Source organism: Schistocerca nitens, chromosome 4 (genome assembly GCF_023898315.1).
Source record: "Schistocerca nitens isolate TAMUIC-IGC-003100 chromosome 4, iqSchNite1.1, whole genome shotgun sequence".
NCBI classification, from domain to species: Eukaryota; Metazoa; Arthropoda; class Insecta; order Orthoptera; family Acrididae; genus Schistocerca; species Schistocerca nitens.
In genome coordinates, this window is record NC_064617.1 from 517,839,418 (window position 1) to 517,852,784 (window position 13,367).

Sequence of the window (13,367 nt, forward strand, 5' to 3'; positions counted from 1 at the left end):
CACCACCGTACCCATAACTAAGCTCAGTAAGGACAAACACCTTCCTTCTAGCTACCACCCCATTTCTCTCATCAGCTGTGTTTGCAAGTTGACGGAACATATGATTCATGGCCAGCTGTAATGGTGGCTCAAGTCTTGCAATCTATTAAGTAATGCACAATATGCATTTTGTGTGCACCATTCTGCAGTTATCCATCTCATCACTTTGTCAACCCATGTCATGTATGGTTTTCTGCAGAAGTACCAGACTGTTGCCACATAAAAATTCTGTAACTTACCAAACGAAAGCATTGGTACGTTGATAGAGACAATAACAAACACACACACAAACTTCAACATTTCCGTCATTATATATAATAGAGGGAAACATTCCACGTGGGAAAAATATATCTAAAAACAAAGATGATGTGACTTACCAAACGAAAGCATGGCATGTTGATAGACACACAAACATACACACAAAATTCAAGCTTTCGCAACCAATGGTTGCTTCATCAGGAAAGAGGGAAGGAGAGGGAAAGACGAAAGGGTGCGGGTTTTTAAGGGAGAGGGTAAGGAGTCATTCCAATCCCGGGAGCGGAAAGACTTACCGTAGGGGGGAAAAAAAGGACAGGTGTACACTCGTGCACACACACACATATCCATCCGCACGTACACAGACACAAGCAGACATTTGTGTCTGTGGTTCCTGAAGAGGGGCAGCAGCCTTTTCAGTAGTTGCGGTGGCAACAATCTGGATGATTGACTGATCTGGCCTTGCAACACTAACCAAAACGGCCTTGCTGCGCTGGTAGTGCGAACGGCTGAAAGCAAGGGGAAACTACAGCTGTAATTTCTCCTGGGGGCATGCAGCTTTACTGTATGGTTAAATGATGATGCCGTCCTCTTGGGTAAAATATTCCGGAGGTAAAATAGTCCCCCATTCGGATCTCCGGGTGGGGACTACTCAAGAGAACGTCGTTATCAGGAGAAAGAAAATTGGCATTCTACGGATCAGAGCATGGATTGTCAGATCCCGTAATCGGGCAGGTAGGTTAGAAAATTTAAAAAGGGAAATGGATAGGTTAAAGTTAGATATAGTGAGAACTGGTGAAGTTCGGCGGCACGAGGAACAAGACTTTTGGTCAGGTGAATACAGGGTTATAAGTACAAAATCAAATAGGGGTAATGCAGGAGTAGGTTTAATAATGAATAAAAAATAGGAGTGCGAGTAAGCTACTACAAACAGCATAGTGAACACATTATTGTGACCAAGATAGACACGAAGCCCACGCCTACCACAGTAGTACAAGTTTATATGCCAACGAGCTCTGCAGATGATTAAGAAATTGATGAAATGTATGATGAGATAAAAGAAATTATTCAGGTAGTGAAGGGAGACGAAAATTTAATAGTCATGGGTGACTGGAATTCGAGAGTAGGAAAAGGGAGAGAAGGGGACATAGTAGGTGAATATGGATTGGGGGTAGGAAATGAAAGAGGAAGCCGCCTTGTAGAATTTTGCACAGAGCATCAATTAATCATAGCTAACACTTGGTTCAAGAATCATGAAAGAAGGTTGTATACATGGAAGAACCCTGGAGATACTAAAAGATATCACATTGATTATATAACGGTAAGACAGAGATTTAGGAACCAGGTTCAAACTGTAAGACATTTCCAGGGGTAGATGTGGACTCTGACCACAATCTATTGGTTATGAACTGTAGATTAAAACTGAAGAAACTGCAAAAAAGGTGGGAATTTAAGGAGATGGGACCTGGATAAACTGACTAAACCAGGGGTTGTACAGAGTTTCAAGGTGAGCATAAGGGAACAATTGACAGGAATGGGGGAAAGAAATACAGTAGAAGAAGAATGGGTAGCTTTGATGGATGAAGTAGTGAAGGCAGCAGAGGATCAAGTAGGTAAAAAGACGAAGGCTAGTAGGAATCTTTGGGTAACAGAATAAATATTGAATTTAATTGATGAAAGGAGAAAATATAAAAATGCAGTAAGTGAAGCAGGCGAAAAGGAATTCAAACGTCTCAAAAATGAGATCAACAGGAAGTGTAAAATGGCTAAGCAGGGATGGCAAGAGGACAAATGTAAGGACGTAGAGGCTTGTCTCACTAGGGGTAAGATAGACACTGCCTACAGGAAAATTAGAGAGACCTTTGGAGAAAAGAGAACTACTACTACGAATATCTATTGTTCAGATGGAAAACCAGTTCTAAAAACAAAGAAGGGAAGGCAAAAAAGGTGGAAGGAGTATATAGAGGGTCTATTCAAGGGCGATGTACTTGAGGACAATATTATGGAAATGGAAGAGGATGTAGATGAAAATGAAATGGGAGATACGATACTGCGTGAAGAGTTTGACAGAGCACTGAAAGACCTGAGTTGAAACAAGGCCCCGGGAGTAGACAACATTCCATTAGAACTACGGAAAGCCTTGGGAGAGCCGGTCCTGACAAAACTCTACGATATGGTGAGCAAGATGTATGAGACAGGCGAAATACCCTCAGACTTCAAGAAGACTATAATAATTCCAATCCCAATGAAAGCAGGTGTTGACAGATGTGAAAATTACCGAACTATCAGTTTAATAAGTCACGGCTGCAAAATACTAACGCGAATTCTTATGTAATGTATCCTTCTTATTTATGTAAAAAAAACGATATTACACTTTACTGATGTGTTGTTTTGATTCAGATGTCCATCAACTGATGTGGCACATTGACGATTGTGTCGTGCAGCTGAAACGACACATTTGGGATGTTGTAACAGCCTGGAATGCGCGTCTTACTGAACTTCTGGCTGCAACAAGACGTCAACGGAAGAGTGGAGGCATCAGTTCAAGTAGTCTCTCTCTTGACATTGAAGAGGCAAGTGTTAACCTTCTTATTAAACTTACATTATTGTTATCATTTTAGCTGTAAGTTAGTTCTAGTCCATTTTGCCAGTTCTAAAATTTTTGTCTAACATTTCTGTGAATGACTTCTTGACATCATATTTTGGTTGCATGCTGTCAAGAATTGGAAGAATTGTCATGAGACACAACATCAAGTGTGTTTTTTGTTCACCAGCAAAATTGAGGAATTTGTTGTGTTCAGTCAAAGACAGTCTTGTCCTTAAGAGATGTGGTGTATACAAGATCCCATGCCATGGGGAAATCTTATATTGAGCAAACCTTGCAAGAACATTGCATTGAACACCATTGTCAAACACACGTGGGGCAACCTTATAAATAAGTGGTAGTGGAGTATTCCCTGGACACAATGCATTGCATATTTTATGAGAAGACTGAAGTTTTCTCCTCAGTGTCATCTTTCTGGAATTGTGTTCTTAAGGAGGCCATACATACTGCTTTTCAGTTAAGCACTGTCTGGAATCCAGCACTAGCTGCCATTAAATTAAAACAAATGAAATAAAAACTTCTGAGTCATAATTCGACACAGCAGCCTGCTGTGATTTAATTCAGCTTTTAACCACAGAAACATCTGGCAACACAGTCACATGTGGAGGCCTTTCTGTGGCTCTGTCAGGGGACACTATGAGTGCTGCTTTCTTCCAACTGCGAGCATCTTCCCATGCACACAAATTACCTGCTCCTGGCCTGTTAAAATTTGATGCTGCCACACGATTATCATTACTTGCATCTTGTAGCAGTGGCAACAGCATCTCCCATCACCTGAAGTCGAACAGTTGTACCAATGAAATATTGTGGGATTTGCACAATAAGATCTGGCAGCAAACCTGAGAAGAGTATCTGCAAGACTTAGAACTAGCTGCATTGAGACCTCATAATTTGGAATGAGTTATAGAAGAAGAGGGATGATATATCAAGAAGTAAAGAAGTAAAAAAGGCTGAGATAAAGACAAAAGTATAACTAACACTAATGGATAGAGAACTAGTATACACACTGAGCAGTGGGAAAGCAAGATACACTACAGTTATTATTTGTAAACTATAAAATACAGTGACATTGTCCTGTAGAACATCACACTGACACATCTTAAGGTAAACTTTACTATATGCCATCTGTGCCCTGCACTTGTTCATGATATAGGACAGATGTTTCCACAGTATGTCCATGTCAAGTTGGAGGCAGCCAGTGAGTGGACAGCATGTGGTAGCTTATGAACAGCTGTTCTACAGCACATTTGCACATTTTATGTTCTAATATTGTTTAAGATTTCATCTGAAATATGAATATTGGTTGTGATGACAAGATTATACTAATTACTCATGTTATACAAATGGCGTTGTCTTCTATTCTGCCTTTTTTTCAGGCACTTCTTTTATTTATATAAGTGTCACTTTTGCATTGTGTGGAAGTAATGTTAATGATTTCATCTCAAAAACTGAATCTACATTGTGGTGACAGACCGATCTGTAGTGTAAACTAAGGTCTAGCATAGATTTGAAGGTGAAAGTTTGGTTGTGACTTGGAAAATCCAGTGAATGTGAATACCAAATCTAGATTTTGGTGACAATCTGATACTTAGCACAGCTGATGTCTAGGTTAGTTAGGAAAGTGACAAGTTGGTTGAGAGTTGCCAAAGTCAGTGAATGTGAATCTGTAAGTGTAGATTGTGGTGATAAACTTATCTGTAGCATAGTGTGAGGTGTAGCTTAGGTTGAATGGTGATGTTTTGTTGTGAGTTGAGTTGACAAAGCCAGACATGTGTGAAAGTGAAGTATCAGAGGTGGTGACAAACTGATTTATAGAGTAACCAGAGAGTCATGTTAACCTGGAAGCAGACACTTTCATTTTCCAGTATTTTCTGTTTGTTTGTGTCCAGAGTCCTGCAGCATATGTGACACAATAAAAATATTTATTACATGTTTGTGTGTATTTGCCCCTACAAATGATGTGTGTTTCTCTGAACATTCAGTTTTATTGCACTGTAACACTTAGTACATTAATGTCGATGTGGTGGTGCAACAACCACTTCTCGTTGACGATACCCTGTGCTACTCAGAGAGCAGCTTCACAGTAAAGCCACCAGAGGGCAGCTGCTCCAGGCAGTCCAGGACGTTCATCAGTGTGCACATTGTAGATGATGCACATATGTGGAACCATCTTCTTCTACCAAAGCTGCAAGGGCAGCCACTCAAAAATATGTAGCTCTATGCCATGGCCTGTTCACTTTGAAGCAGTGGCTCTCAAAGCCATAATCTTTCCAGTGTGCAACCAAAGATCACCACTGACATCATTCATGACTTCACAGCTCTGGCAATTGCCTGACCACTTGGATCTGTGATGGCATTCTGATCGGCTCCCTGAAGAGTCACATATAACAGGTGTAGGTGAAATAAAGTTAGTTGTTGTATGTTTTTACCAGCCATTCAATTCTGCTGTGGCAGTTCCAGAGTCATTCAAAGGAAGTGTAAAGTCAATAGCATGTAAATACCCAGATCAGGCAATACTAGTTGGAGGCAACTTTAACGTACTGAGTATAGACTCTAGGATGTCTATGAGTTCATTGTGGAGGGCACAGACAGACAGTCATGTGAAATACTTTTGAACACATATTCTTAAAACTGTCTTGAGTAGTTAGCTCGGCAGCCCACACACTGTGGAAATATCTTAGACCTTGTAGCTACAAATAGGCCGGACCTTATCAACAATGTCAGTGTAGTTATGGGGATTAGCGATGATGATGTCACTATAACAACTATGATTACGAAAGTTAATAAATCAAACAAGAAAAGTAGGAGAGCATTTCTGCTTGAAAAAGCAGATAAGCACTTATTAGCATCTCACTTAGTGAACTGGCATCACTTAGTTCCAATGAGATGGCTGTAGAGGAATTATGAGCAAACTTTAAACAGATTGTAAATTGTGGTCTGGAGAGTCATGTGCCTATTAAGTGGATAAAGATTGAAAAGACCCACTATGGTTTATAAACAAGATTCAGAGGCTGTTGCACTCTTGGTTCAAAAGGGAACACACAAATGATGACAACCGAAGAATAGTAGAGATTTGTGCGTCTGTGGAAAGATCTATGTGTGAAACATACAACTACTACCACCATCACACCTTAGCAAAAGATCTGGCAGCAAACCATTCAGTCTGGTGTGGCAGTTGAAGATAGCAAAACAAAAGCCGAAGTTTTAAATTTCATGTTCAAGAAATCATTCATATGGGAGAATCGTACGAACATATGATCATTTGGCCATCAGTCAAACTCCCGTGTGGAAAACATAATAGAAAGCATCCCTGGTGTAAAGAAACAACTGAAAGATTTGAATGTAAATAAATCACCAGGTCCACATGGAATCCCAGTTTGATTTTACAAAGAACACTCTACGGCATTGTCCCCTTACCTAGTTTGCATTTATCGTGTATCTCTCACCCAGCACAAAGTCCCAGGCACTGGAAAAAAGCACAGGTGACTCCGGTATAAGAAGGGTAAAAGAATGGACCCACAAAATTACAGACCAATATCCCTAACTTCTGTTTGCTGCAGAATTCTTGAACATATTCTCAGTTCGAATACAATAAACTTTCTTCATACTGAGAAGCTTATGTCCATGAATCAGCATGGTTTTAGAAAGCATGCCCTTTTCACTGTTTCACGTGATATACTGTGAACTATGGATGAAGGGCAGCAGGCAGATTCCATATTTCTAAATTTCCAGAAAGCATTTGACATGGTGCCTTGTTGCAGGCTGTTAATGAAAATATGAGTATATGGAATAAGTTCAAAGATATGTGAGTGGCTCGAAGACTTTTTATTTCTTAGAACCCAGTATGTTGTCCTCGATGGTTGTCCTCGATGGTGAGTGTTCATCAGAGACGAGGATATCACCAGGAGTGCCCCAGGGAAGTGCAATAGGACCACTATTGTTCTCTATATACATAAATGATTTAGCGGACAGAGTGGGCAGCAATATGCGGTTGTTTGCTGATGATGCTGTGGTGTATGGTAGGTTGTCAAAGTTGAATGACTGTAGGCAGATACAAGATGACTTACACAACATTTCCATTTGGTGTAATGAATGGCAGGTAGCCCTAAATGTGGAAAAATGTAATTAATGCAGATGAGTAGGAGGATCAAACCTTTAATGTTCGCATGCAGTAGTGCCAGTGTCCTGCTCGACACAGTCAAATCATTTAAATATATGGGCATAACGTTGAAAAACGATATGATATGGAACAAGCATATGAGAACTGTGATAGGGAAGGTGTATGGTTGACTTCGGTTTATTGGGAGAGTTGTAGGAAACTGGTTCACCTGTAAAGGAGACCGCATATAGGACACTGGTGTGGGCCATTCTTGAGTACTGCTCGAGTGTTTGGGATCTATACCAGCTCAGATTAAAGAAAGACATCGAAGCAATTCAGAGGAAGCTGCTAGATTTGTTACTGGTAGGTTCGAACAACATGTAAGTGTTACGGAGATACTTTGGGAACTCAAATGGGAATCCCTGGAGGGAAGGTGACATTCTTTTCGAGAAACACTACTGAGAAAATTTGGAGAACTGGCATTTGAAGCTGTTTGTTGAATGAGTCTACTGCCACTGCACGTAAGGTTCAAATGGCTCTGAGCACTATGGGACTCAACTGCTGTGGTCATCAGTCCCCTAGAACTTAGAACTACTTAGACCTAACTAACCTAAGGACATCACACACACACCCATGCCCGAGGCAGGATTTGAACCTGCGACCGTAGCAGCAGCGTGGCTCCGGACTGGAGCGCCTAGAACCGCTGCACGTAAGGACCACGAAGATAAGATACGAGAAATTAGGGCTCATGTGGAGGCATATAGACGGTCGTTTTTCCCTCACTCTGTTTACAAGTGGAACAGGAAAGGAAATGACTAGTAATGGTACAGGGTACCATTCACCATACCGTGGCTTGCGGAGTATCTATGTAGATGTAGATGTAGAGTGGTAATTGGTGACTATTCCATACTTTATCCAGGCTGTAGAAATTCTGTTTTGGACTTCAAAATATTTTTTTTTTACTTGCTCAGCAGGAGTTAATTTCATATTCAGAAGGGACTAATACAGCTGAGTTTCATAGCAAAATTTACAAGTTACTTTTCAAAAGAGTGCTTTTTTGGTTAAGTTTAAGTCAAGAACAAACCTTATGGTGTGTAATTCATTACTGCACTTCTCCAGTAAATGTAAGCCATGTTTCTGTTGTAATAAAATTAATTTATGTACATGAGAATGTGTCGGTTGTCAGACAGTGATTAAATATGTTAAGTGCTACCTTATTCTTCATGTTGGTTATCTCTGGTGTATCGGAGGTAGCAGTTACTGTTTTGTTAAATAACTTAATGTTGCTCCCGTGATGAAGACAAAAACATTGATACATTATGGCTATACATATCAAATGTTCCACCATCAAATTTTTCCATGACCGCTCAAAAGAGATTTTACCAACATGCACTATGAGGTTTGAGCTAAACAGCTCATTGTAAAGTTGTACAAAATCTTTGTTACAGTTGCATCTTGTGGAACAATTAGTATTTAAGTATATATTACCAAATGAAGCCGGCCGCTGGTGGCCGAGCGGTTCTAGGCGCTTCAGTCTGGAACTGTGTGACCGCTACGGTCGCAGGTTCGAGTCCTGCCTCGGGCATGGATGTGTGTGATGTCGTTAGGTTATTTACATCTAAGTAGTTCTAAGTTCTAGGGGACTGATGACCTGAGATGTTAAGTCCCATAGTGCTCAGAGCCATTTGAACCCTCTTTTTTTTTTACCAAATGAAACACATGAAAGTATGAAGAAATTATTACATTGCACTTATATCAAGGAGACACAAGATCAGACGTCATCCACCCCATGCTGCTTTTGGTTGTCTGCAGTTTTCTGTAATCATTGCAGACTGTTTTCTTTTAGTGTAATGTTCATTTCCAGAGCTATAAGAAACAGTTGTATTAAGATATGCATGATATGTAAAAGACATGAGAATTTACATTCAAATCAGTACAGCTTTCATCAAGGGCATTTTTGCATGACATTTCATACAATAAGTGCATATATTGTTTACTTTAATTCACGTGTGATAATTCCAGAATGAGATTTTCACTCTGCAGGAGAGTGTGCACTGATATGAAACTTCCTGGCAGATTAAAACTGTGTGCCGGACTGAGACTCAAACTCAGGACCTTTGCCTTTCGCAGACACGTGCTCTACCAAGTGAGCTACCCAGGCACAACTCACAAGTTTGAGTCTCGGACCGGCACACAATTTTAATCTGCCAGGAAGTCACATGTGATGAATTTGTGATTAAATGACTTGTAGCATCTGCCTGCAATCTCATTGTGTACATCCAGTATAAAGTAATGTATAATGTGCTTTGTTTGTGAAATGATGATACATGGGTGAAATTCATTTCATTGTGTTACTTTAATTCAGGTTAAAGTAAGTGTTCCATCAGGGACAATATGGAATGTTATGTTTCAGTGGTGTTTGCGTATCAGAAGAAAGATAATATCCAGTTTTTATTCAAAATTATGTTAATTAAGTTTAAAGGATGACATAGTCAGCAGTTAATAGATATTCACACGAGATTTCATGCTTCAGACCTCATCCCAAATGGGTTAAATTTGGTCACTTCTTAAGGTTTTTCATGAATTTTAATGTGAAGATGAAAACTAAATGTTGTAATTGAATTAGACACCATTTACCTCATAGTGATGTGAAAACATAAGTGTAGCATTTTGTTTGCTGTATAAAATTTTTAGCTGTGGTGAAAGTTTCCCAGGAAATGTGGTAACTCTGCTCAGCAATAAAATATTATGAAAAGATGAAGTTACATCCACCTGCATTAGCATCGGCCACTTAAAATGAACATTATAAGGTCACAATAACTTTCTCTAACTGGCTTGGACTAAATGTTGTATTAGGAAATTAAATACACAAATAATTTTAATATTCAGTGAATTGAAAAGTAAGCTGAAACATCATCATAGCCTATAGGTTAAATACAGTTCTTTTTATTGGAAGACATTCTTGAAAAGATATGTCATGAAATTTAAGAGTTTCAGAATATAAATTTCTAATTAAAAATAATGATAAGAAAATTAACAGACCTCCACAGAAAGGATGCGAGGACACTGGGTGTTTCCTGTATGAATTTCTTTCGTTTTGTCCTGTAGAAGGTGCAGAGTATATTTTGGAGGCCTGGTGTAATGATATTTTCCTTTTAAGAATCTCTTCTAATGAATTTTGTAAATCAATTTGGTTGTAACTACAATATGCATACCCTCCTACTTTTAATAGGTACTTTCGGCTTGGCCAACGTTACTCTGAAAATTCACATTGCTGATCTTAAAACTAACTTAGCCAAACACTACTTATTGTTTATGTACATTTTGTGTGTGTGTGTTAATATATACTTGCACAGCAGTTCTTTTACGGCGGTAATGGCTTACAAAATTCGGTTTCAGCTATGCAGAAGTTTGTTTTCATACTTCAGCACAGCGTTATTTCATGCTGACTGGAAATCCAAAATCACTGTACAGCAGTTTTTGTGCGCAAGTCAAGTGAAATAATGAGGATGTCGGAGACGTCTGTCCACTACACATTACTGCTTTCAAAATAATTATACCCTGAATTCAGCAGATGGCAGCAAAAAAAAAAAAAAAAAAAAAAAAAGATTTGATGGCCTACTGCCACTGACTGAAATTACCCCAGGTGGCCAAAGTAAGCACATTTTATGGTACACTGAGCAAAGATGCATGAATTACTAAGTGTGCAGAATGATACTGAAGTCATCAAGACCAAAACACAGTTTGGATGATTCTTCAGCAATATAAATATATTTTTGTGAAATAATTTAAGATATTGTTTCTCAAGGTTTATTGTGATAATTCAAAACTGTTGCTATTGTAGAGACCCTGGTTGAGATACAGTTTTACTGAAGATAGACCTCATATCTGCATACCATATTGTAAACAATGTGTAGGACATATGAATCATCAGACAATTTCTTCAGTTTTTGTATAAAAACAGACTCAGTAGCGGTGACTCGGAAACATATGTTATTGTGGCAGAAGTTAATACTTTCAGTTGCCTCAAATTGGTTTTTGTTTTCCTGACTGTGTCAGCAAGTGTTCAGCCATAAAAGCAATGCAGTGTGTGTGTGTGTGTGTGTGTGTGTGTGTGTGTGTGAGAGAGAGAGAGAGAGAGAGAGAGAGAGAGAGAGAGAGAGAGATAGAGAGAGAGAGATCACGCACACGTGCACATGCCACATACTTGAAGAGACGCTATAATAAATACATAATTTTAAAATGTAGGAGGTTTTTTAGGAGTAAATATGTCAGTAACTCAAATGTTAATTTGATCTCCATTAAACATTACTGGACATGCACCTACTGGCCAGCATGTACACAACGATGAACTATTACCTCCCTTTCATGTGAGAACTGACTCGTTCATCATCTTATCGGGAGACCTGATTAATCCCATTTCCAGCACTGTTCAACTTGACATTTTCCCCACATATAAAGCTCTTTCAGAGAGGAAAGTATATTCAGTAGAAGCATAACTTTAGATCTGTAGTCTCTTATGTACCCATGCAGACACCAACATGCCTAACTTCTGTATTAGACTGAAATTAAATATTTGGCACTTGGTTTCTGTCTGTGTTATGTGGTATGCTCTTTTTAAAACAGGGTAAAGATGGATTCCATGTACAATGGATATCAGTTATAAAATGATTATACTTTAATTGTCAGATAATAAAAAAGTTACTTGTAATAATAGGTTGTGGTTTATTCTCCTTTGCATAATATCAGTTTTCAAAGGGACTGTATTAAGATCTGTGAACGTAATGCATTGTTGTCATTTGGAATGTCAGTTTGTTATTTACTGTGATGTGGTGTACACATTGCATTGTTTGTTACAGGCAGTGCCACAGGATATTAATGATACAGAGACATGTGAAGGATCCACCAGTCCTTGCTCAGAAGGCCAAGAAGTTGAATGTCTCTCGTCTCCAAGTATGCAAGGGAGCTCTGATGTTATTGATGAAGATCTGGCTGAAGATAACTACAATTTGCCTCCCGATACAGTTGTTGGAACTGTGGACGGTAATTTTGATACAAAATACTTGTCAGAATTTGTTGCAATAAATAATGTTGGAGCAGGATTTGATTTTGCGGCAAGCAGAAAACTCTCTTTCGAGAACAAGTTTATCTCTTGTGATGTTTTGTATTTGCCAAATTTTGAAGATTATAATGGTTTTATTTCATGAAGTTGCAGGTTTGGTAATTATTCTTATTAGTGGCAGATAACGTGAAAAAAATTAATTTACAATTTTTTTATATTGCCATGACATAAACTGCTGCATTAAATATTTTACAACTGCATTACATTTTGCTCAACTTAGCTAAATACCAAGTCTCATTGCTTTTATATTAACCTTCTCCTATCAAAAGGAAAACAATTAACAATAAATTATTGTTAAAAATACAGCATCTGTGGCTCATCATGCAGCTTGTCCTCTTATTATCTATGGCCTGCTCAGCAGACGCAACAGCGACCAGTCTGTGCTTCACGGCAAACAAATCGCAATTGACTGTGATGCTTGCTGACTCACACAAAATAAAATGAAATAAAGTGTAAAAAAGGAACTAGAACCTTTTAATAGAAAAAATAAAGGTGTTACATACTAGTCCAGTAAATAAAGAACTTCCTCGTAAAGAATCAGCATGGGCCAAGGACAAGCCACTCATGAGAAAAACAGATAGTTGCTTGGAAATAACACATATGAACATGTAGATTCCCCTTCCAAGGTATCCAAAATATTATTAAACACTTTACCACAGTCTGAGCAGACAACACAAGTAGAATCTGCTTCTATATACATACTCTCAGGTCATCCATGTGATGCATGGTGGTGGGGGGTGGAGGGGGGGGAGAGGGGGGGGGGGGAATGCCTTGTGAAGACATATTAGTACCTTGTAAAGGTACACCAGTCTGGTGTGACAGTAGAAGACAGCAAAAAGAAAGCTAAAGTTTTAAATTTCACATTTAAGAAACCATTTGTTTAGGAGCATCTTACAGATGTACCGTAGTTTGACTGCAGCACAAACTCCCATATGGAGCATGTACACAGGCTTTCCTTCAACTATTCCACGTGGAATGTTTCCCTCTCTCTCTCTCTCTCTCTCTCTATATATATATATATATATATATATATATATATATATGCGAATGGACAGTTTGTTGCTGGTCATTCCCACATAGAATGCGTCACAGTGTAGGCAGGTCAGTTGGTAAATCACGTGGGTGCTTTCACACATGGCTCTGCCTTTGATCGTGTACACCTTCCGGGTTACAGGACTGGAGTAGGTGGTGGTGGGAGGGTGCATGGGACAGGTTTTACACCGGGGGCGGTTACAAGGGTAGGAGCC

The 13,367-nt window shown here is 39.0% G+C and overlaps 1 protein-coding gene across 2 annotated transcripts in view; it reads left to right on the top strand.

The window, feature by feature from the left end:
• LOC126251546 (1-phosphatidylinositol 3-phosphate 5-kinase) overlaps positions 1–13,367 on the top strand; it is a 437,758-nt gene that overhangs the window by 290,665 nt on the left and 133,726 nt on the right. For both annotated transcript variants that reach the window (XM_049952056.1, XM_049952057.1), the window contains 2 exons: positions 2,695–2,871; positions 11,862–12,041. In XM_049952056.1, coding sequence (XP_049808013.1) covers positions 2,695–2,871; positions 11,862–12,041 — 357 coding nt within the window. The remainder of the gene's footprint in view (positions 1–2,694; positions 2,872–11,861; positions 12,042–13,367) is intronic.